Here is a 24,719-nt window from a genome sequence, read left to right on the forward strand (position 1 = left end):
AATGTTTTACATATAATATGAGCTTAGAAAATATTTGGTAAATAAAGAAATAGTTGTGGTTGGAAACTAAGAGGTGGAGTTTTCCATGAAATCTTAATTCATTCTCCAATAGGAATTGGTTTGAAAAAAATTTTATTCTAAAGAATTGAAATAACTAGATTGTGCTGAATTTTCTTATTTGCTTGTTGCCCTGGGCAAATTATTTAATCGCTGAGATTTAGTTCCTTTGCCAATAAAATGGGGAATCCTGATAGGGTTTTTCTAAGGTTAATAGGTACTCTATAAATAGTGGCTATATTTATTTTTATTTTGTGGAGAACTATTGCTAAATTTGGGGCAGGTCTCATTTAAAGGAAATCATATGTAATACTCTGAGGTGAGAGAGTCCTTTTTTGTCAGAAGCTACAGTCTATTGAATATCAAAGATCAATCTGAAATAAAAAGTAAGCATTGATGAAGTTTCAGTGTAAGACATTAGAAACAGTGTTAAAATCTAGTATTTATTTAATGTGTTTTTGTAACTTTTTATTGCACAATCTTTTGGGTAGAGTGTTGGCTTCAGACTCAGACATACATGATTTTAAATTCAGCATCTCCCACTTAATATATCCTTGTGAAAGTTGCAAGCTCTATGAGCTTTTGTTTTCACATCTATAAAATGAAAATAATACTAATCTGAATGATTAGGGGATATAAAATGAGAAATTGTATGTGAAATACCTAGCATAATGTAGTGCCTGGTGCCTAACAGGCACTCAGTAATGATTGAGTTTTATTATTAATTTGAGAATACAAAGTATGAATAAAATATTGTGATTGGTTGTTATCATGTCAGAATTGTTATTCCCTTCAGAGTAGTGACCTCAGGAGGTTATCTATGTAATCTCATGATTCTGTAATTGATTGAAGTGTTTTTGGAACTCAGCTTTTGAAATTGTCTTCCATATTTGTGATCCATTCTATTGAAATCCCCTATTTTGAGGGTGGATTTTACTTTTTATAGTAATTAAAAAGACTGAAAATTTAGTTTGAAACCAATTTTGGGGATAGCAGTGGAATAAGACTAAGCAGCAAGACTGCCTTTCTTATCTTACATTGTGTCCTAAAGATGATATTAGATGAGTATTAAACATATTTAGCATTGTAATGATATTGTTTGAAGTTAGTATATGATCTCCTATGATGATTATTTAGACAAGGACAATTACCTCCTGCGTATATAAGTACTGATTTGTTTATTAAAAACTTATTCCCTCAGTGCTTATTTCTGTCTGTTATATTACATAATTGCATTGTTCACTTATGTAGTCAATAATTTACTCCTTTTCCTGTAAAAATACATTTTTTAACTTGTCTCTTTAGCGATCACCAGAATATACTAATTGCCGGTATCTATGCAAACTGTGCTTAATTCACATTGAAAACATCCAAGGAGCTCATAAACATATCAAAGAGAAAAGACATAAGAAAAATATTTTGGTAAGTTCATTTAAAAGTTTTATTTCTCAAATGGTAAAACTATATTAAATATTCTTTATTTTTGAAGCTAAAAATGAGGTATTCGTCCAGTCTGATATTAGTAGCTGAAGTGATAGCCCTAGAAACTGTGATTGCTTCCCTTATCTCAGGTGGTCAGAAGGGTAACCTACTTAAGACCAGTTTGCTTATCCTGAAGAATGTTTTTTCCTAAGTTTAAAGTAGTCAGGTACAATCAGTCCATCTAACTGATATTTATTGAGTTCTTCTAGGCAGTGGTGAATGAGACAGTCATGGTTTCTGCCTTCAGAGTTTCTAAGAATTGGTGAGGGCATACATTGAATAAGGTTTTTAAGTATAATGAACCTTATTAAAGGGGAGAACATGGTGCTAAGGAAGTATACAAGGATATTTTACTCAGTCTGCAATAGGGAGAAAGTGACATTGAGTTGAACCTTGAAGTAGTAGTTTAAATGACAAAGAGATGAGTGGCCTAGAGAGGTAAGTGGGGAGCATTTTACACAAAAAAGTATGAATAAAAGTCTTTAGGCAGGAAAGGCCATGGCATATGAGGAACTGAAAGTCTAGTATGACTAGAGCAGAGAGAGATAGGGAGAAAATAGTATGACATGAAGCTAGAGAGGTACAGACCATGCACAGTCTTAAAAGCTTTAGACTTTGGAAGTTTGTAATTTTTCAGGTATTTCTATTAAAATATTTCATAGATATAGATATGAATAGAGTACTTTTCCTTTTAAAGTGTATTAGTATATTAACTATTGAATTTTTTCTTTTTAAAGTTATAATAATAATACTGTGTAACCTCTTAATTATCGCTAAGTCTCAGTTCATATATCTTCTCTGAGAAGTCTCTTACCTGATCCTTACAGCAGGTCTGGGTAAGGTACTCCTTTGTGCTCCCAAAGCAGCTTTTGCATGCCTTGATCAGAAAACCTAATGCACTGTATTCTGGTTGTCTGCCTTCTCTCCCCTTCTAGACTTCATTTTTCAGTATTCTAGAGGGCAGGTTTAGTTTCTTAATTTCCTTTCTGAATTGCTAAGGACAATGTCTGACACGTAGGAGGTACTCAGTATATTTTTCTTGAAAAAATGAATGCACGGAAACAAATCAGGAACTTTGAAGGAAAGAAATCATTCACATTTTACCAGCCTATTATTTTGATTTAATTAGAGCTTGAGAAGATTTAATAGGACAGAGACAAGGTGGTAGTTTAGGAGATAATAATTGGGAATTTTCCATTAATCTTGAAAGATGCCAATCATTAGTTCCAGGAGGTTCAGGGTATTCTAAGAAAGATACTTAAAAAGAAAACCATACTCACACACATTGCAGGTCAAGTATCCCTTATCCTAAATGCTTAGGACCAGAAGCGTTTTGGATTTTGGATTTTTTCAGAATTTGGAATATGTGCATTATACTCCAATGAGCATTTCCTTTGAGCATCATGGCAGTGCTCATAAAGTTTCAGATTTTGCTGGGTGCAATGGCTTGCACTTGTAATCCCAGCTACTCAGGAGCCTAAAGCAGGAGGATCGCTTGAGCCCAGGAGTTAGAGACCAGCCTGGGCAAAATAGCAAGACCCCATCTCAAAAAAATCATCTATGAAACACAGTTAATATCATACTTAATGGTGAAGACTGAATGCTGTCCCCTAAAGATTGGGAAAAAAGACAGGTATGAATATGCTACTGTGGAAAAGAGTATGGTGGTTCCTCAAAAAATTAAAAATAGAACTGCTGTATGATCCAGCAACTTCACTTCTGGGTATAAACTTAAAAGAATTGAAAGCAGTGTCTCAAAGAGATATTTGTACACCCATATTCTTAGCAACATTATTCACAGTAGCTAAAACATGGAAGCAATCCCAGTGTCTATTGACAAATGAATGGATAAGAAAAATGTGTTATATTCATACAATGGAATATTATTCAGTCTTAAGGATGGAAATTCTGTAATATGCTACAAAATGGATGAACCTTGAGAAATTATGCTGAGTGAAATATGTCAGTCACAAAAAGAAAAATCGCACATGATTCCACTTACATGAGGTTTTTGGAGTAGTCATAAAGAAACAAAGTGGTGATTGCCAGGGTCTGGGAGAAAGGGGCAATGGGAAGTTATTGTTTGATGGATATAGAGTTTCAGTTTTGCATATGTATACTATGTTAGAGTGTTTGGATTTTATTTTCAGCATTATGGAGCTTAATGACATATATTTTTGCAAGGTCACTGGCATCAGTGTGAAAGAAGCCTGAGAAGGGTCTATTTGGGGAGACCAGTTAGTCTTTTGTGATTATCTAATTAAGCAATGATGAACATTTGATCTGCAGTAGTAGTGAGAATGGAATAGGATGTAGAATTGTGGAGGTGGAGGCCTAGGATGTCTAGAATGATCATAAAATATCTAAGACGTTATCATAGGCTATGGTGCCATTTATTTAGAGGAAATAAAAAAGTGTTTCAGAACATACTGACTTTGAGACACTCACGGGACATTTCAATTAGAGATTTCCCACAATCATTTGCATATAAGGATCTGGAACTTATATTAGGAGCTGGAGTTTCAAATTTGGTAATTTTCTGTATATTGAAGTCATGGGTGTGGGTGAGATCACCAGAGGAGTGAAAAAGGGAGAAGATCAAGTAACACAAACATTTGAGGGACTAGTAGAGGAAGAGCAGCCAATAGACTGGTGAATGAGTAGGTAGTCCAAAGTGTGATAATACAGGTCAAAATAATCTAAGAACTTGAAAATGTCTGATTTGGCAATTAAGGAGGTTTTCATAATCCTGGTGAGAGCAGTTTCTGTTTTAGAGCTAAAAAATAACATAATTTTGAGTGAGCAGGGGTAAGGAAATAAAAGAAAAGGAGAGGTAGACTCAACTTTCAGAAAAATTCATAGTGAAGGAAAGAAAGGAAGATTGGTAGTAGCAAGCATGGCACACAGGATCTTTTTTTTTCCTTTTAATGTGGCAGAGTCAAACTCTTAATCAGAGTTTTAATTTTTTATTAATTTGAATAATCATTTGATTAATCTTTATCTCTTTCCTGACTGAATTCCATGAGGGCAGGGATTATATGCATTCTTTTTTTCCCATTGTAACTCCATTGCCTAGCACAGTGCCTGGCATATAGTTGCTTTTCTTGTGCTTGTGGCCATTTGTATTAATATATCTTCTTTGGAGAAATGTTTATTCAAGTCCTTTGCCCATTTTTGAATTAGGTCGTTTTTTGTTGTCCAGGCAAAATAGCAAGACCCCATCTCTGTTGTATATTTTGATATTAATCCCTTATTAGCTATATGATTTACAAATATTTACTCCCATTTTATGGGTTGCCTCTATACTGTGTTGATAGTGTCTTTTGATGAACAAATATTTTAAATTTTCATGCAGTCCAATTTATTTTTTCTTTTGTTGCTTGTGTTTTTGGTATCATATCCAAGAAATCATTGCCAAATCCAATGTCTTGAAGCTTTCCTCTTGTTTTCTCTTCAGAGCTTTATAGTTTTAGGTTCTTTTTTTTTTTTTTTTTTTTTTTTTGAGACAGAGTCTCGCTTTGTTGCCCTGGCTAGAGTGAGTGCCATGGCATCAGCCTAGCTCACAGCAACCTCAAACTCCTGGGCTTAAGGGATCCTACTGCCTCAGCCTCCCATGTAGCTGGGACTACAGGCATGCGCCACCATGCCTGGCTAATTTTTTCTATATATTTATTTCTATTTTTAGTAGAGGCTGGTCAGGCTGGTCTCGAACTCCTGAGCTCGAGCGATCCACCCACCTCGGCCTCCCAGAGTGCTAGGATTACAGGCGTGAGCCACCGCGCCTGGCCTAGTTTTAGGTTCTTAGTTATGGTTTTATGGTTTGAGGTTTAGGTTTTAGTTTCTTACATTTAGGTCTTTAATCCATTTTGAGTTAATTTTTGTGAAGGTCACATCTAACTTCATTCTTTTGCTTGTGGATATCCAGTATTCCCAGCATCATTTGTTGAAAAGACTGTTCTTTCCCCATTGAATGGCCTTGGCACACTTGTCAAACATCATTTGACCGTACATATGAGGGTTTATTTCTGGACTGTATATTCTATTCCATTGGCCTATATGTCTGTCTTTATACTAAGTACCATACTATTTTGATCACTGTAGCCTTGTAGTAAGGTCTTGAAACTGGAAAGAATGAATCCTCTAGCTTTATTCTTTGTAAAGATTGTTTTGGCTATTTGGGGTCCCTTGAGATTCCATATGAATTTTAGGATTGATTTTTGTATTTCTGCAAAAATATAATTGGGATTTTGATAGGGATTACATTGAATCTTTAGATTGCTTTGGGTAGTATCGACATCTTAACAATTTTAAGTCTTCCAATTTATGAACAGTTTTTCTGTTTATGTTTTCCTTTATTTAGTTCAGTAATGTTTTATAGGGTGTTTTCTCCATAAGAAATAGGGTCTCACTTTGTCTGACAGGCTAAAGGGCAGTGGCCTGATAGTAGCTCACTGCAACTTTGAACTCCTGGGCTCAAGTGATACTCCTGCCTCAGCCTCCCAAGTAGCTGGGACTATAGGCATGCACAACCATGCCTGGCTAATTTTTAAATTTCTTTATTTGTAGAGATGGGGTCTCGCTATGTTTCCCAGGCTTGTCTTGAACTCCTGGCCTCAAGTGATCCTGCCACCTAGGGTCTGCCAAAGTGCTAGGATTATAGGTGTGAGCCACTGTACCCGGCCTGTTTTATAGTTTTCATTGTACAAATCTTTCACTTCTTTGGTTATGTAGTTCCTTAGTATTTTATTATTTTTCATGCTGTTATAAATGGGATTGTATTTTGGTTTCCTTTTCCGATCGTTATTTGTGTATAGAAATGTAGCTGTTTTTCGTGTTGACTTTGTATCCTGCTGTTTTGCTGAATTCATTTAATAGTTGTAACAATTTTTGTGTGTGGAATCTTTGGGGGGTTTTCTACGTGTAAAGTAATATTATCTGCAAACAGAGCTAATTTTATTTCTTCCTTTCTAATTTTGCTGCCTTTTGTTTTTTTCTTGCCTAATTGCTCTGGCCATAACTTCCAGTACTTTGTTGAATAGAAGTAGCGAAAGAGACATCCTTGATCTTAATCTTAAAGTAAAAACTTTCAGTCTTTGACCATTGAGTATGGTGTTAGCTATGGGTTTTTCATATATTGCCTTTATTATGTTGAGTTAGTTTCTTTTTACTCCTAGTTTGTTGAGTGTTTTTTTTACTACAGAAGAGTTTTGAATTTTGTCAGATGCTTTTTCTGTGTCAACTGAAATAATCTTTTTTTTTTGGTAAGGTGGTATATTACATTGATTGTTCACTGTATGTTGAACCATCCTGGCATTCCAGGAATAAATCCCACATGGTCATGGTATATTATCCTTTGACTATGCTGCTGAATTTGGTTTGCTGGTATTTTGTTGAGGATTTATTGAAGGTTTTTAAGTAGGAGGATTACTGATAGCAATATGGAGAATGGGATGAAGGGCCAAAGATTGGAAATGGTGATTTATTAGGAGGCTCTTGCCTCTTGGGCAAGTTTTCTTAGCCTAAACTAATTCTTTCTGGAATTTACTTCATCTCAGCAGAAGACACCACCATTCACTCATTTATTTAGGACAAACACCTTAAAGTCATCCTTGATTCATCTCTTTCCCTTACATCATACATTCAAACCATCAGCAAATTCTACAGACTTTACTTTCAAAATACTATGTTTCTAAACTCAGGCATTCATTGCACACCTCTACTTCCTGCTTTAGTCTAAGCCACCATCATCTCTCACCTGGACTATTTCTAACTTACCTCCTCTGCTCCCTACAGTCTTCTCCATTTAGCAACCAGGATTGTTCTTTTAAAATGTCATGTCATGTTACTTCGTCCTCTTAGCCCCTTAGTGGCTTTTCAACTTAGAATAAAATACTAAGCCCTTACCAAATCCCGTAAGGTCATACAATATTTGGTTTCTTATTAACTCTTCAACCTCATCATCATCCACAGTCTCCCCTTTGTTAGTCAGCTACAGCCACCTTGGTCTCTTCAAATAACATGAGGGACTTTTCTTGCTTCAGAGTCTTTGCATTTGCTATTCTCTGTGTCTGGAATGCTCTTAGCTTATATGTCTCTCTTCACTTCATTCAGGTCTCTGATTAAATGTTACCTGTTCAGAGTGGACTTTTTTGTCCACTTTTTTCTAAATAACACACTTTTGGGAAGCTGAGGTGGGGGGAATCACCTCAGGCCAGGAGTTTGAGACCAGCCTGGTCAATATGGCGAGACCTTATCTCTACAAAAAATAATAATAAAAATTAGCTGAGTGTGGTGATGCACTCCTGGAATTCCAGCTACTCAGGAGCCTGAGGTGGGAGGATTGCTTGATCCCAGGGGTTTGAGGTTGCAGTGAACTGTGATCATGCTACTGTATTCCAGCCTGGGTGACAGAGCAGACTGTCTCAAAAAAAAAAAAAAAAAAAAAAAAAAAAAAATCCATGCAAAGCTGGAGGAAAAAAATTAAAACAACAGCAACAAAAATAATACTCCCTTCCCATCATTCTTTAGCCTTTTCCCCAATTTTATTACTCTTCATAGCACTCACATGACATGATATATTTATTGTCTATTTCCTCTAACTAGAATTTAAGTTATATGAGGGCAGGGACTTGATTGGTAATATATGTGACAGACAATATATGAGGATATCAGGAGGATATGAGGATGGTCAATGATAGGATATCAGTGAGAGTGTTTGATGAAACAATAATCCTAAGGGAAGTAGGATAGGCTTATTAATAGCTTAGGTAGAGGAGTTTGTTCCTTAATTGTCTTTTATCTTCTTATTTCCATGAAAATCGTAGCAATATAATTCAGAGCATTTTGTGGTACTTCCATGTATATAAAGATAATTTTGTAGCATGTTGATCTCTTATTATTTTTTTTATTGTCTGTTGCTATTAATCTGTTGGATGAATCCTAAAAAAGTAGTCATGAAAACTTAGATGCTCATCCAAGATTTAGATTATAATTAAGAATCCCAGAAATGGTCACAGAAATTTATAGAAATGAGGTTGACTTATCCCCCCCATGTTTGATAACTCTGTACCTGAGGTAAGCTTTGCTTATGTTAAGATTGAATATGATGGTAACGCTTAGTGAAAATAGGTATGGACCAAAGACTTTGTTTAACTATATTTGGGTGAGTGTGTGGGGAAACCAGCTAGTTTTAGCTATTATATCTGATGGGAGCGTCATGTCTCAAGAGATGAGAGAGTATTTCTTTTTTTCTTTTTTTAAGAGACAAGGTCTCTCTGTGTTGCCCAGGCTGGAGTGCAGTGGAGTAATCACAGCTCACTGCAGCCTCAAACCCCTGGTTTCAAGTGATCCTCTCACCTCCACCGAGTTGAGTAGTTAGGACTGCAGGCGTGTGTCATCACTCCTGGATAATTTTTAAAAATTCTTTTGTAGAAACAGGAGTCTCATTATCTTGCCCAGGCTGATCTTGAACTCCTGGGCTCAAGGGATTCCTCCTGCCTTGGTCTCCCAAAGTGTTGGGATTATAGGCGTGAGCCACCATGCCCAGCCAGAGATTGTTTCTTGACTGAAAAGTGTTTTCAGAAAATGCTTATGTTATAATACTAAATGAAAGAAATAGTATGGTCTCAGACATGTTAAAAAATGAAGGAGGAGATAGTAGGATTTGGGATTGTAGCTGATTTTCTCCTTTGTATTTTCCTTTATGTTTTATATTTCGTAAATAGTGTATTTTTTTATAATCAGAAAAATAATTTATAAAAGTCCTTGTGCATATATAACATAGTCCCTTTTTGGCTCTTTGGTTTAAATTGACTTTCAATCTTTTAGCAGAATGGAGATTTCTTGAATATTTTGCCTAACTCCTGTTGGTTAAAATAATGAGAAATCAATTGTAAATATTAGGCAACGTGATGATAGAGTCCAGGAAGTTTTCCTGTGACCATTTAATCTGATACTGTATATGCTGATTAGATATGATTCAAGACTTTTTGCTACATCTAAGACAATCTGCCTTGATGCAACAAAATTATCAGCCAAGTGTTGTATTTATGGTATCTTGGCTTTGGTGTAGCATTTCAGAATTTACGTAGACAGTACAGTAAAACAAATTTTAAAAAGTTAATAGCAGTCACCCCTGCCCCCCAGGTCTCTCTCATTCTTGGAGACCTTCTTCACAAAGGCAGAGTCTCAGTCTTTTTTGTTCACTTCCATATCATAAATGGCTTATATCTGGTGCATAGAAGGTGAATATTTGTTGAGTTAATTTGTTTCTGTTCTTCCCTGCTAAATGTAAGGATATTAAAATAGAATTTTTTTGTTGTCGTTATTGTGAAATGTTAACACTAATAGGAAAAACAGGAAGAAAGTGAGCTTCGTTCTCTGCCACCTCCTTCCCCTGCCCACTTGGCTGCTTTAAGTGTTGCAGTTATTGAATTAGCAAAAGAGCAAGGAATAACAGAGGATGACCTCAGAGTTCGCCAGGAAATTGTGGAGGAAATGTCAAAGGTTATAACGACATTTTTACCAGGTACAAATACAGTTCATGTTTGATTTTTAAAGTCACAAAACTCTTTGCCTTGTTTCCTCTTGAACTAGGGTAAATTTTTTAATGTTTTCCTTTCTCTTTTTTCGTGTTCTTAAAAGTAATTAGATTTGATTGTTTTATGAATGACTTTTTTTGGGAGAAATATTTCAAATAAAGAGAGTTGAGATTTATGGCACAGCATAAGTTTGTGGTAGGAAGAAAAAGATTTTCAAACTACTAGATAGAGAATAATTTCTTAGTGTTCAAATTTTATATTTTTAAAAATATCATATAGTTTTCAGTGTCATTGATTTCTGAATGGACTTTTTAGTTATATTATTTTCAGTATAAACATTCCAAATAGTCACTGAATAAAATTCCTATTGCCTGCTGGTGGGGAAAAATTAATTTACTTTCAGTAGGGACTTTAGAAAAATGTTATTTTTTTGGTGCAAGAGGATGTCAGGTCAGGTTTATTTGAGTCATTTATGTATTGACTAAAATTTGCTTAGCCTGTATCATTTTTTGCATCAATATAGGGTTAAAGTAAATGTATCTTAAAAGACTTATTTCTTCCCACCGAAGGGATTTTGGACAGTTGATAAATTATATTTCCATATGGATTTATTTTGAGATTTATAAGAAAGAATATAAAATTGAAATGAAAAATGAAATATTTTCATTTAAAAATTCTGTAATAATATGGTTTTTTACCTAAAGTATATTGAATTCTAACTTAAATTATATATAAAAACAGTTTTATTATAGGAAGAAAAGAAATAAAATTTTTGTGATTTTAATGACTTGGATGACTTTGAGACATTTTGTGAGCTTGAAAGGTTGACTTTTATATATACAACTGAGTATGAACTTAAAGTTTTTAAGAAACTAAATCTGCCTGATCAGTCCCAATCGTGTTATTTTCAACTTGCCCTCTGGTGAGATCCTTTTAAAAATTTGCCTTATTTTGATTTTTGAAATAACGCATTTGGTAGTCTGAGAAAGATGTAGATAGTGTATTATTGCTCCTATTTAATTTTTTCTTATAAACTCTTGAGAGCCACAGAGTTTTTTGGATTTTAGGTTTACAATATCAGTGGACTTGGCTTCATTTTATATTTTTAAAAATCATTGGCATCAAATATCTGTGATCTTTTCCCCATTCAGTGTGATATTTCTTATATAAATATAAATAAATGTAGTTTGTGCCAGTAGCTATAGCTAGGTTAGTACATTCATTACTGTTAATTATTGAATGCTAAACATATTTTCAGTCATTTCTCTATGAACTATTACCAAAATTTTGTTTAAACACTGAATGTATATGAGTAATTTCTCTCCTTTCTCTGTTCCTGTACCCTATAACTGGGAAACATTATTTTGTAGATCAGTTAAAAAGGGTGTCATTCTTGTATAATCGTTTTACTAGAAATGGGAAGATATAGAAATGAAATGTATGCAATTTGCCTGTTGCTGTTTTTTTTTTTTTTAAGCTGTCATGTTTGCACTCCATTTCACGCTTTGATGTTTTTCCTTTATTCCAGAGTGTTCACTTAGGTTGTATGGCTCGTCTCTGACTAAGTTTGCTCTGAAAAGCAGTGATGTTAATATAGATATAAAATTTCCTCCCAAGGTAAGTAATTAGAAGAGAACCTTTCCTGTATGATACTTAACTAGTATTTGGTGATTTTTATAGATTATCTTTTTAGAGAAGGGGTAGTGGAATATAAAACTCTGGTTTATAGAGTGTTACCATCATGACTAATCAGTGCTTTTGGAAATTGCTATTAGGTTTCAGACATAGGCAAAAGGAAGCAAAAGAGGAAGGCAATCAAAAGGGAAAAATGCTTATATCTGAGCATATTGAATAGTCATTACTTCTGGTGTGCAGTATAGAAAGTGGAAAGAGTTTTGAAATCAGACATTGGGGTTCATTCAGATCTTGGCTGCGATGAGCCTTGGTTTCCTCATTTTCAAAACAGGGATAATAATAACTTTCATACTAAATGTGATGGTATATGTCAGGTGTTTTAATATAGTGCCTGGTACATAATGGGTACTTTTAATAAGTAGTAGCTAATATCATTAGCAATAGTATCAATATTGTTTAGCACTGCTAACATTGCTCATTTGACATATCAAACATTTAAAATAATTAGTTAATATTTTATGTTTATAAATCTTTGAATAATATGTTTATGCTCAAAAGGTTTGATTTGGGTGACAATTTGGTGTTTTAATTTCTAGTCTGATACATTTACTTTGCAATTAATTCATGATTACTCAAGTGGCTGCAAAGTATACTTTCAACATTTGACAAGCTTGTTATGTAAAAGTAGTAATTTACTCTAAGCCTTTTGGTCAAGTTGCCAGTTTCTGAACGTTTTTATCTCAACAACTTCTTTTTAGTAGTCATTTGGTAAACTTGTTTGTTTTCCATTTGTTTTGCTGTGAAATTGTTTTGCTGTGAGAAACTTTTCTCACTCTAAGAACCCATTAATTCTAAGAATGTTGCTGGAATAATAGTGTTGCATCATTAATTAGATTCTACTTCTGTGAACAAAATTTCTTGACATAAAAGTAAAACACTTCTGTTTTTATTTTAAAATACACAGCATGATTTTATTTAAATGTTACTCTTTAATGAAATTGAGTTCTCCCTAATATTCTGCTACCTAAACTTTGAAATTAGTTTATTCATTTAATTTGAAACTTTTTTAGATGAATCATCCAGATCTTCTGATACAAGTTCTTGGGATTTTAAAAAAAAATGGTGAGTTTCTTTCTTTTTTTTTTTTTTAATTTGTCTTTCTAAAGGTACATGCATTGTTTTATTTTATGGCTAGCCAAGTTAAAACTAAAACTGCTAGCATACTGAGTCATTGTATTACATATGGACATATATATATATGTTTGTTTGTTTAATAGGTGTATTAGAAAATATAATTTACCTGTCTATCTGGCTTGCCTTTGTAAACAGGACATTCATATAGGTAAAAATACTTTTAAAGTAAAATTTAAAATATTACAGTATTCTCCAAACCAGGCTCCAGGTCATGTATTACAATCTACAAGATTATTTTCTTGGTTTTTATTTATTGTTTTTTTCTTGTATTAAAGTAAATGCTTAAGATTAAACTTAAGATCTAGAGCCAGATTTCTGGGGGCTCAGATTTTAGTTCTGCCACTTACTGGTTGTATGTCCTTTGACAAATTATTTCGGTGTTAATACTTTAGTTTTTTCATCTGTTAAATGGCAATAATATAGTATCTTTTTGATGAGAAGGTTGTTGAAAGGATAAAATAGGTTAAGCCATACTTTAGAAGAGTGCTTGGTATATGATAACCTCTTACTACATTTTTGCTGCTGCGATTGTTATTATTACCTTAAATTAGGAATCCAAAGTACCTAGCAAAAGTATTTGCAGTTTGGCTTAGAGAGCCCTGGTTTTAGCCTTACCCTCTTATTGGCTTTAATGTCAGTTCTAAACTTTTTTCTTTCTGCCCCATCAGCCCTCTTATTTATCAGCTTCCTGCTGGCCATTGTCTTGAGAAATTAGTTTTTAAGGAATAAGTTTGGTACAGTTTATCCTATAAAGGTATTTTAATATAGTTTTTTTTCTTAATACATACTTGTTTCTGATTACTCAAAACTTTAAAGCTTAAGAGGAGATATACATAGCTTTACCTCTCCAGACTTACTAGATAGGATCAACCTGGTACAAATATTTAAAATATGATTTTTGCACTAAAATATGTAAGTAGATCATCTTAAGTCATATAACATAGGTGTATAAAACTCAGTTTCATTTTAAAATTTATTATTTCCTCCTTTATGTTCTCATTGTATCCTTTAGAGACCTTTCTCCTGTTCTAATACAGGATTTATTTGTTTATATATTTGTATTCCAAATCTCTTATTGAGCTTTAGGTCTTCAGCACTTGTTTTTTGAATGAGTCATTCCAACAAGTACTATTGAGAGATTTTCTTTGAATTTCAAATGAAATAATGTAAATCTGTCTATTTTTATTTAGATTAGACAATTAAGTCATGGGGCTTGGAGATACAGAGATACAGAGAAAGACTCCAGGGTGGAAATGTGCTTCATCCAGTTAGTCCTTCCTTAGCAGCTTTGATTAGGCAGAGTCTTTCATATATTAACAGGAAATGTGGCCAGCACAGTTAGCCTCTACTTGCACCAATAATTTAAAAGAATTAAACTATCAAAGCATGATAGGTCCTCGTTTCATGACTTGTGTGGAAATAACCTTCAGAAGTAAGTGATGTCCTCTCTTTGTTGTATCTGTGAAGGCTGTTAAAACTTTGACTAGATGATCTACTTACTTGGAAATATTCAAACTTTTACGGATGTTAAGACCTTTCTTCTTAAGGTGATTATAATTTTCAGACAGTATTTGGGACTACCTGTGGTTTGTGATATACGACAAATGACACCAAGAGAGGTAAGAGATTCTATTGGGTTGATGCTCATAATGAGAAGAGTGCATTATTCTACAGAAGCAATGCAAGTGATTTTTAGAAGGAAACTATTACTTAATGTTTACCACACAGTAAATATTTTAAAGATATTGACATTAGCTTACTTTTTTTTTTCATTAGTATTATATGTAGATGTGGAATCTGATTTTCACGCTAAAGTTCCTGTTGTGGTGTGCAAAGATCGGAAAAGGTTGGTAACAACGAAGAGACAATATTTTTGAAAAAACAAACCCCAAACAACCAAATTTGTAGTGAACTATCTATAAGAGAGAAAAGTTTTGTTTTAGATTTCTTACTGGATTAATATGACTAAGCTAGTTTCTATTCATTAAAAATAGCAAGCTTACCAAATACATGTGAATAAGAAATAGAATTACCAGACAGTTGAAAATAAAACACTCTAGGTAAAACTTACATTTTTTTTTTCCTCAAGTTCATTCACTCACCCAACAGTATTGAGCATTTACTTATATGTAGGTACTGCTTTGCTCCAGGGATACAAACATAAATAAGAAATAGCACTTCTTCTCAAGAATTTCACAGTTTGTTAGAATCTAGGTTTTAGTTCACTGAGAAGAAATGAGTCATTGAAGACTGATCTTGCCTTTCAAGTCTGATGTCTATAGGACTGAGAGAGCAAAGTACCTTTGAAAAAGGAAACTAAAATAATCTTATCTGAAATCAGTATGGGAGACATAGAAACAATACAGAAATGATAAAGTATTCTTTTATTAATTATTAACTTGTATTTCTTACATTTTAAGATTATTGTATTTTCTTATTCAAAGCTAGAAGAGTCTATGGAGATCTAGTTCAAATTCCTTATTTTCTAAATTAGAAAATTGAGATCTGGAGTGGTTGATCCAAATTGTCCAAATTCACTTTTTAAGGGAAAATTAGAATTGGAAAGGAGGCAGTCTGACTTGTAGTGTTTTTTGCCACCACATTGTGTCAAATTGCCTCTGTATGGCAACCTCGGATTCATTCTTCTCCCTGCCTCCAAAATATCTTCATTACACTCTGTCACCCCATTTAAGGTAGCTGCAGTTTTCACTTACATATAACTATAACCTGGGTGTTAATATGTAAAACCTTTCTAATCTTTAATTTGAAAATAGCATCAATAAAATCATGAAAGCTTGGAATAGGAAAAATTAGAGTCAAGAAGTATAGCTAGCTAGTTCATTATTTCATTTTTTGCTTTTCTTATGTGTAAAGCAAAAAGAATGACCTAGCAAATGATGTTGCACTATTTGACATTGAGGAGATCAATGTCCTTTCATATAAATCAAATTTTGGTGATTCATAATGCTGCTTTTGAAATTAATTTCTCATGAACTTGAATACTAAATGAGGTTGAAATTTATTTCTGAAGTACAAATGAACATTAAAGACATCTTTCTGCTCGATTTGGTGGCATGCGCCTGTAGTCCCAGCTACTTGGGAGGCTGAGGCAGGAGGGTCACTTAAGGCTAGGAATTCGAGGTTACAGCAAGGTATGATCAGGCTACTGCACTCCAGTCTGGGCAACAGAGCTAGACCCTGCCTCTTAAAAAAATAAACTAAAATATACATACAAAAAATCTTTATGTAATTTATATGGAACATTAGTAATAGAAATTATATATAGTTTTCAGTTAGCTCTAAATTTATTAAAACGTGTATTTTTTATTCCTGAGAATGCCCTGGAATAGAGAAAGATATAAAATAAATAAAAAAATATAAAGAAAAAACATTTTTATTATGACTTTTTAGGTACTGTATTAAAATATGGTGACTGGAAAGGGTAGCAGCAACAGGATTTAAAGTATACTGCTTTTTAAGGTATTAATATAGTGATTGCTTTTTTCTCATTCACAGTGGTTTACTTTGTAGAGTAAGTGCAGGAAATGATATGGCATGCCTCACTACTGATTTACTTGCTGCTCTTGGCAAAATGGAACCTGTCTTTACTCCCTTGGTGTTAGCCTTTCGCTACTGGGCTAAGGTAAGTGGAATAGAAGGCAAAGTATTTAATCTTCACAATTAGGCTTTTTCTTGCACTGACATGTAACATAAATTGTAACATGTGGGACAAAGTAATTATCTGTGCCAGACAGAAAGCGGTGTGGCAGGTTCCAGTTAATGGACATCAGAGTAAAGTCTCAAAGCCATATAGACTTACTAATATATTTTAGAATTTTCAATTGTCATAATTTATTCTCTTATATACTATAGAAATGTTCTTTTATATCTTAATATATGAGGCTTGAGTTTTCACTCTTGTAAGTTAAAGTTGTAAGGTTATAAAATATGGTATGTAAGTTAAGTTTCTTTTGTTGGCATATTTTTTTCCAATCTGTGAGAATGATACTATCTTTCCTCTAATTCATTGATAACCTGCAGCAGTTTCTGATTGGGGGATTAGTTATCTAAGTTTCCTAAATTGGAATTAATTTATATATCTAAAGGCTGTGGTTGTCCTGTGCTCATTTCTTTGGTGTGGGGGTAGGGAGAAGGAATGGTTAAGTAATTACCAATATCAGTCCAAGTCATCAGAGAGAGAGGTTTTTGTGTGTGTGTGTTCTTACTATAGCAGTACAGTATTCATCACTTGTTAGATTAGTTGTGAGTAAATTCTCAGTCTTCTCAGAAAACTGATTAAGAAGGTGGTGGCAGAGTGATAACTTCAGAGCAAAAACAGCCAGAGGATTCTCTTTGGAATTTTTTTTTTTTTTGATTAGAGGATCCCCTCCCCGCCCTCCTCATATGCTCGGGGCAGCACGAGCTGGATGAATACAGCTTGAAAAGTAAGGAATAGTCAGAAAGCCTGAAGTTGGGGCTTCTTTATAGTCAATGCCTTTGTATTTGCCGTTCCCTTCATCTAGAATGTTCTTACCCCAGGTATCCAGAATGTTTCATGTTTACTTTTTTCAAGTTTCTGTTCAAATTTCACCTTACTGGAGTTACCTAGAACAGCAGTCCCCAATCTTTTTAGCACCAGGGACCAGTTTCATGGAAGACAATTTTTCCACGAATGTGTGTGCGTGCGCAGGTGGAACTCAGGTGGTAATGCCAGCAATGGGGAGTGGCAGTAAATACAGATGAAGCTTAGGTTCACTTGTCCTTGGGTCACTCACCTCCTGCTGTGCACCGCCTCTCCCCCATGTAAAATAGCATTTCCCCTATCATTTTCCCTGCCTTTACCTCGCTTTATTTTTTCATAACATTTACTACCACCTGCCATACATATACTTACTTGTTTATAATCTGTTTTCTTCCATGAAATTATAAACTCTTTGAGGGCACAGATATTAATCTGTTTCATTGATTCGTTTCTGGTCCCCAGTGTTTCTTACTTTACTGTCAGAATGTAGTACACACTCAATAAGTATTTGTTGAATAAATGACCCAGTTTCTTAAGAAAAGATATTTTTAGGCTGGGCATGGTGGCTCATGCCTGTAATCCCAGCACTTTGGAAGTTGAGGTGAGAGGATTGCTTGAGACCAGGAATTTGAGACTGGCCTGAACAACATAGTGACACCCTATCTATTAAAAAATTGTAAATAATGGTTGAGTGTGCTCATACATGTCTGTAGTCCCCGCTATTCAGGAGGCTGAGGAAGAGGATTGCTTGAGCCCAGGAGTTCATGATCCTGTCTCAAAAAAAGAAGATATGCATATATATTTTTGTATGTGGTTATTTGAGTATAGAAAAAGGCATGGGAGAGTACATAGAAGGTTGTTAACAATTGAGGCAGATGAGATAAGGAAAAAAAAAAAAAATATATATATATATTTTTAAGAGGTTGTACTCTATTGCCCAGGGTGGAGTGCAGTGGTGCAATCATAGCTTACTGCAACATTGAACTCCTGGGCTCAAGTGATCCTCCTGTCTCAGCCTCCCAGGTGGCTGGGACTACAGGCACACCACCTTGCCTGGCTAATTAAAAATAATTTTTTTTTAAGAGATGGGATATTGCTGCGTTACCTAGCATGATCTTGAACTCCTGGCCTCAGGTGATCTTCCTGCCTTGGCTCACCAAAGTGCTGGGATTACAAGTGGGAGCCACTGTGCCTGGCTTGAGAAAAGTATTTTTAAAAGGTGTCCACAGTAAAAGCACTACAATATAATATAACTCCATTTAACTAAAATATCTATGTACCTTTTTATGCATAAAGAAATGAATGAAAAGATGGTCACCAACATGTTAATGGTTTTTATTTCTAGGTAGTGATATTTCAGGTCATTCCTTATATTTTTCTTTGTTGTTTGAACTTTTTACAATGATTAGGGTAGGAGAAACAAGCTATTTTTATTGTGAAAATTAAAAGAAGCTAAGTGGTGGTACTTTTTCCCCTTCATTTTGCAGTTGTGTTATATTGACTCCCAAACTGATGGTGGAATCCCTTCTTACTGTTTTGCTTTAATGGTGATGTTTTTTCTGCAACAAAGAAAACCCCCTCTTCTTCCTTGCTTACTTGGAAGTTGGGTAAGCATGAGTTTTGTGATGTATATGTGCATGTATGTATGTAGTTTGCTCTTGCAGAGTGTTCTGCTCAAACATTTTAAGCTGGAATTCTGGTTTGTCTGTTTGTCCATCTTTTTTTTTTTTTTTTTAATAATTTTTCCACTACCAATTTGGAATGCCTTTTCATATAGATTGAAGGCTTTGACCCAAAAAGAATGGATGACTTTCAGCTGAAGGGCATAGTAGAAGAAAAGTTTGTGAAGTGGGAATATAATTCAAGTAGTGCAACTGAGAAAAACTCAATTGCTGAGGAAAACAAAGCTAAGGCAGACCAACCAAAAGATGATACCAAGAAGACAGAAACAGACAACCAAAGTAATGCCATGAAGGAAAAACATGGCAAAGTAAGCTTTTTTGTTTTTGTTTTTGGCTTTTCTATCTGTAGAATTTGTGATGCCTTCGATTGAAGCTATTTGAATAGTAGATTGACCTTGAGTACGCCTCTTGGCCTCATTTTCCTCATCTGTAAAGTGAGGGGTTGATCTGGTTTAGTTTTTCAGTACTGAGATACCCTAATGAATTTATATACCTCATTTTGGAAAACTTGTATTGTTTGAATCATGTCAAGGTAATTCTATCTTTTTTCATCTAGGCAAGGAAAATTTCCTTCAGGAGTTGGTCTCTGACCAAACTTTTGCATATGGGATTATTGCCAGATTAGGTGGAGGCCCTGTGCTTTATGAAAGGGTGGCTTGCTTATTTGATCATTCAACATTCATTTATTAAGGACCTGCTATGTGCCAGTCATTATCTTGAGTGCTAGAGAACCAAAGACGAATATACTTAGATTGTGGCTTGTAGATGCTTGTAGTCTTCTGGGTAGACAGATGCATTATTATAGAAGTCCAGACTTTTCTGAAATTATTGCTTTAGCTATACTGAATTATTTGTAGTTCCCTGGATAAACTTCCCTACTCTATTTAACTCTCCCACTTTCCTAGACTACCTTCTACTTCTCTCCTCGAACTACCACAGTGCTCTCAGCTAATGATCTTGCTTATCACTTTGTTGAGAATTCTGAAGCAATCAAAGAGACCTTCAACACACTCCTACCATTATCTACCACCTGTACTCACATACTCTGCCTTGTGGCCTGCCTTTTTTTTTTCTTTTTTTTTAAGAGATAGGGTCTTGCTCCATCTCTCAGGCTAAAGTGCAGTGGTATGATCACAGCTCACTGCAGCCTCCAACTCCTGGGGTCAATCAATTCTCCTGCCTTGACCTGACAAGTAGCTGGGACTACAAGCACATAACACCATGCTTGGCTGGTTTTTAATTTTTTTTTTTTTTTTGTAGAGATAGAGTCTTATTGTGTTGCCCAGAGGGTTCTTGAACTCCTGGGCTCAAGTGATCTTCCCACCTCGGTGTCCCCAAGTGCGGAGATTAAAGGTGTGAGCCGCTGTACCTGGCTGCTGCCTGCTTTCATAAAGGAATTTCCTATGTTCTTATCTAAAGTCATTTTCTTCACGTATATTCAGTCCCATCCCTTCTTGTCTATTACAGAACATCACTCTAACAGTTTTTCTCTGTTCCAACTAAATTACCAATTTTTCATTTTCTACTGAATTAAGCATGCTTTTATTTCTCCCATTTTAAAGAAAAATCTGACACAACTTCCCATCCCAGATATTCCTTTGCTCCCTTTTGCTGTAAAACTTCTTGTAAGAATTATCTGTATTCACTATTTTCAATTTCTATTTCCCCTTACCTCACACTAACCAGGCTTTCACCCCATCAGTATGTCAAAACTTGTATCATCAATGTCAATAAACCTCCACATTACTAAATCCAGTGGTCATTTCTCAATTTTTATCTTTTTTTGACTTATCAGCAACATTTGCCAATTGATTACTTCCTTCTCTGAAAAATTTATTCACTTGACTTTCAGGATATTACACCCATAGCTAGTTATTCCTTCTCAGTCTCCTTTGTTTATTCCTCCTTTCCTGTCCAGTCTCTTAATCTGAAAGTGCTCAACGGCTCAGTTTGTGATCCCTCTTTTCTTGTGTATGTACAGTCCCTTGGTAATCTTATCCAATCCCATGGATTTTATGTACCCTCTGTATGATAATGGCTCTCAAATTTAAGTCTCCCGCCAGACTTCTCTCCTGACTTTCATAATTTTATATACAATTGTTCATTTAAAATCTCTATGTAGCTGTCTAATCGATGTCTTAAACTTAACATGTCTAAACTGAGCTCCAGATTCTCCCTTCAAACTTGCTCTGTACTCAATTTTCCCATCTCAGTTGATGGCACTCCATCCTTTCATTTGTTTAATTAAAAACCCTGGAGTCATCCTTTATGCCTCTCTTTCTTTCATACCCCATATCAAGTCTGTCAGGAAATCCTGTCATCTCTTCTTCAAAATATATTCATAATTTAATCACCTCCCACCACCTCTGCTGTTACTATCCTAGTCCTCGACACCATCATCTCTGGTCAAGATTATTGCTACAGTTTCCTAACTGGTTTCCTTGCATAGACCCATGCCCCCTATAGTCTAGTCTCATTTTCTTTCTTTCCTTCTTTTTTTAAAATTACTCACCACTGCACTAACGAGGACCTTATAGTCTATTCTCAACAATCAGAATGGTTCTTCTAAAACATAGGTCAGATCATGTCCTTCCACCTCCCCACACTCAAAATGCTTCAGTTGCTCTTCATTTCATTTAGAAAAGAAGCCAAACAAGTCCTTACTGGGTAGCTCTTTGCTTTCCTCTTCTACTCTTCCTCTCACTCTACCACACTAGCTTTCTTGGTTTTCTATTAAAGCTAGTCACACTCCTACTCTGTGTTTACTCTGTTTCTAATTCCTAGAACACTTTTCCCTCTTCTTCAGATCTCACCTTCTCAACGTCTTACCCTGAGCACTCTGTTAAACACTTTTAACCTTCTTCAGCTCCCACATTCCCATACTTTTTATCTTACTCAACTTTTTTTCCCCGTAGCACTTATCTTCTAACTTACTATGTATTTACTTATTAAGTTTGTCTGTCTTCTTAAGCTCCATGAAGGCAAGGATCACTCCCCCGAAGATATATCCTGAGTGCCTAGAATACTGCCTGGCACATAGTAGGTACTCAATGAATAGTTGTAGAATTGAATGTGTGAATGACTATTTCATGCCTTTATGCTACCTAGGGGTCACTTTTACCCGGTATTCATCTAGCTAATTCCTTTGAAATTCAGGTATTACCTCTTTTGTTATGACCCATTGATTTAGAGGTCCATCTTAGCATGTAGCCTTTACTGTAATTGTTAAATTGTTTTTTCCCTGTCCTAGTAGTCTATGAAGTAGTACCTCACCTTACTTGAGTGGCAGTATTCACAACACGGACCCAGTAGCCAGGTGGTCTTTAATCAAATCCTTGCCCTGTGGTATCTACTTCATAGAATTATTAGAATTAATTGTTAATATATATGTAGCTCTTAGAAGAATGAATGGTACATGAGGTCTCATTATTTTATGATATTCCCAACAATGCTGAGGACATGGTAGCTTCTGCAGAAATGTTTGCTGAATGAAGGAATTAGTTTTTTGAAAGCCAGGGCATTTACTTAGATTTAAAAAGTAATTATTGTAATGAGGACCTATAGTAGTTATTATGCGGTGGTTTGTAGTCTTGGCTACACATGAGAATCACTTTAGGGAGTTTTAAAAATCCCATAGCCCAGTCATTTACATAGCCCAGTCAGTTAAATCAGAATCTTGGGAGGGGTTTAGAAGGTGAGGTTGATGTGGAATTCAGGCATTAGGGTATTTTAATGCTTCCCATGTGACTCTAATGCGTAGCCAGGGCCAAGAATCATTGGTTTGGTGGAAAGAATACAGAATTCCTAGGAGTCAATAAACTGAGACTATGTTCCCAACTTTGCCTCACACTGACAGCTTTTTGGCCAGTTATTCTCAGTTTTTGAAAATGTGATCTCTAAGGTCTTTTCTAACTGAAAATTCATTAATGCTGTAGTTTTTAAGCTTAAATGAAAAGTATTTTTTCTTTTCCAGTCTCCTTTAACATTGGCAACACCAAATCAGGTATCATTGGGACAATTATGGTTAGAGCTGCTAAAATTTTACACACTGGATTTTGCTTTGGAGGAATATGTCATATGTGTACGGATACGAGATATTTTAACAAGAGAAAACAAAAACTGGCCTAAGAGACGAATAGCCATTGAAGGTGAGATATGATATCTTATGTTTCAGTTGGAGGATATTTTTTGTGTTCCATTAATCATCTATTTTTAAGCCCAGTGTCATAAATTTTATCCCTTGCCTTTGTAGCACTATATATGCCACTAGGTTGTTATATATTTAATTAATTCTTTGTCAAGTCCATTATAGTTTTATAGGATTAATACTTATTTAAAGGATTCTTTATGTAAGTATTGTATTGGTTAGGTTATGAGCTTATTTTATGCCTTTATTTTTATTTTTAATTATAAAAATTTTCAGAAGTACAGAAAAATAGAAGTGATTATGAACACAACAGAAATACAGAAAAATGAAAGTTATGAACACTACATAAACATCCTTTTGAATAAATTTGTGTCATAAGATTATGTTAAATTATAATTTTAAAGTCCAGTTTTCTTTGTCTTCTAAAGTACTTCATCTGTTAAATGTGGCTAAGTTAAAGGAAAATAGAACAATTGATGTTGACAAACAAGGTTCTACTTTGAGTCCGAAGAACATTAGGATCTTTGGAGATACAGAAATTAGTAGAGTGACTTCTAAATTCCTAATCAAAAATTTAAATTCCACAGCATTTCATTCATCTGTATAGATAGCAAATTGAATCTATGTCCTTCATTTTACCCTGTTCAGCCTATACATTATTCTGTTTCCTCACTCCTCTGCTGGCCTTCTCTACTGTTAATTAGACCCAGAAATATTCTGAAAATATTCTGAAATAGACACTCAAACATGTACTCACATCTTATACTCTCTTACACATAGTAAATAAATGAAGCTTGAAGACTCCATCCATAATTTCTGTTTTTTTCCCCTCCCTCCCTCCCTTCCTTCCTTTATTTCTTCCTCCATCCTTCCCTCCCTCCTTTCCTTCCTTCCTCCTTCCCTTCTTCCCTTCCTTTCTTCCTTTCTTTCTTTCTTTTCTTTTTTCTTTTTTTGTTACTTCCTCCTTTTTCTTTGTAAAGGGGGAAAAGAGCTAAGAAAAGCTTTTTAAAGCCTATGGATTTAAATAGCAGCAAAAAGTAACAGATGCCCTAACTTTGACAATTTGAAGCCTGGCCTTTCAATCCTTTTACTTAATGATCTTTAGTAGTGGAGAACATATATATTGTCTTTTGGGTGGCACTTGTTCATTTTTCTTGGGTTTTCCTTTTTTTATGTTTAAGTATTAAAAATCTGGTAAGCCTACATTTTCAGAAGTCTGTTGTATGTTATTAATGTTAAAGGTGCAGTTGATGCAGGACTTTTGAGGATTGCCATTTCAGACTGGATCAGAGTTTAAATTTTGGTATAATTTTTTCTTTTTAGGTCTCTTTATTTTTCTTTCTTTCTACTTCTTTTTCTTTGTTTTTCTGATCTCACCAAAGTTAAACCTTAAAATTAGTATTTTTCATGTTGAAGCTTTGAGAGTTTTAGGTTATGTTTTATTTAAATTGCGAAGAGCA

At 34.7% G+C, this 24,719-nt stretch overlaps 1 protein-coding gene across 6 annotated transcripts in view; it reads left to right on the top strand.

The window, feature by feature from the left end:
• The window catches only part of TUT4 (terminal uridylyl transferase 4), a 106,135-nt gene that overhangs the window by 38,662 nt on the left and 42,754 nt on the right, over nucleotides 1–24,719 (top strand). For all 6 annotated transcript variants that reach the window (XM_045548014.1, XM_045548010.1, XM_045548015.1 and 3 more), the window contains exons 4-12: nucleotides 1,363–1,479; nucleotides 9,889–10,066; nucleotides 11,608–11,696; nucleotides 12,785–12,836; nucleotides 14,685–14,754; nucleotides 16,425–16,551; nucleotides 18,918–19,037; nucleotides 19,208–19,420; nucleotides 23,086–23,260. In XM_045548014.1, coding sequence (XP_045403970.1) covers nucleotides 1,363–1,479; nucleotides 9,889–10,066; nucleotides 11,608–11,696; nucleotides 12,785–12,836; nucleotides 14,685–14,754; nucleotides 16,425–16,551; nucleotides 18,918–19,037; nucleotides 19,208–19,420; nucleotides 23,086–23,260 — 1,141 coding nt within the window. The remainder of the gene's footprint in view (nucleotides 1–1,362; nucleotides 1,480–9,888; nucleotides 10,067–11,607; nucleotides 11,697–12,784; nucleotides 12,837–14,684; nucleotides 14,755–16,424; nucleotides 16,552–18,917; nucleotides 19,038–19,207; nucleotides 19,421–23,085; nucleotides 23,261–24,719) is intronic.

Source organism: Lemur catta, chromosome 3 (assembly GCF_020740605.2).
Source record: "Lemur catta isolate mLemCat1 chromosome 3, mLemCat1.pri, whole genome shotgun sequence".
Classification (NCBI taxonomy): Eukaryota; Metazoa; Chordata; class Mammalia; order Primates; family Lemuridae; genus Lemur; species Lemur catta.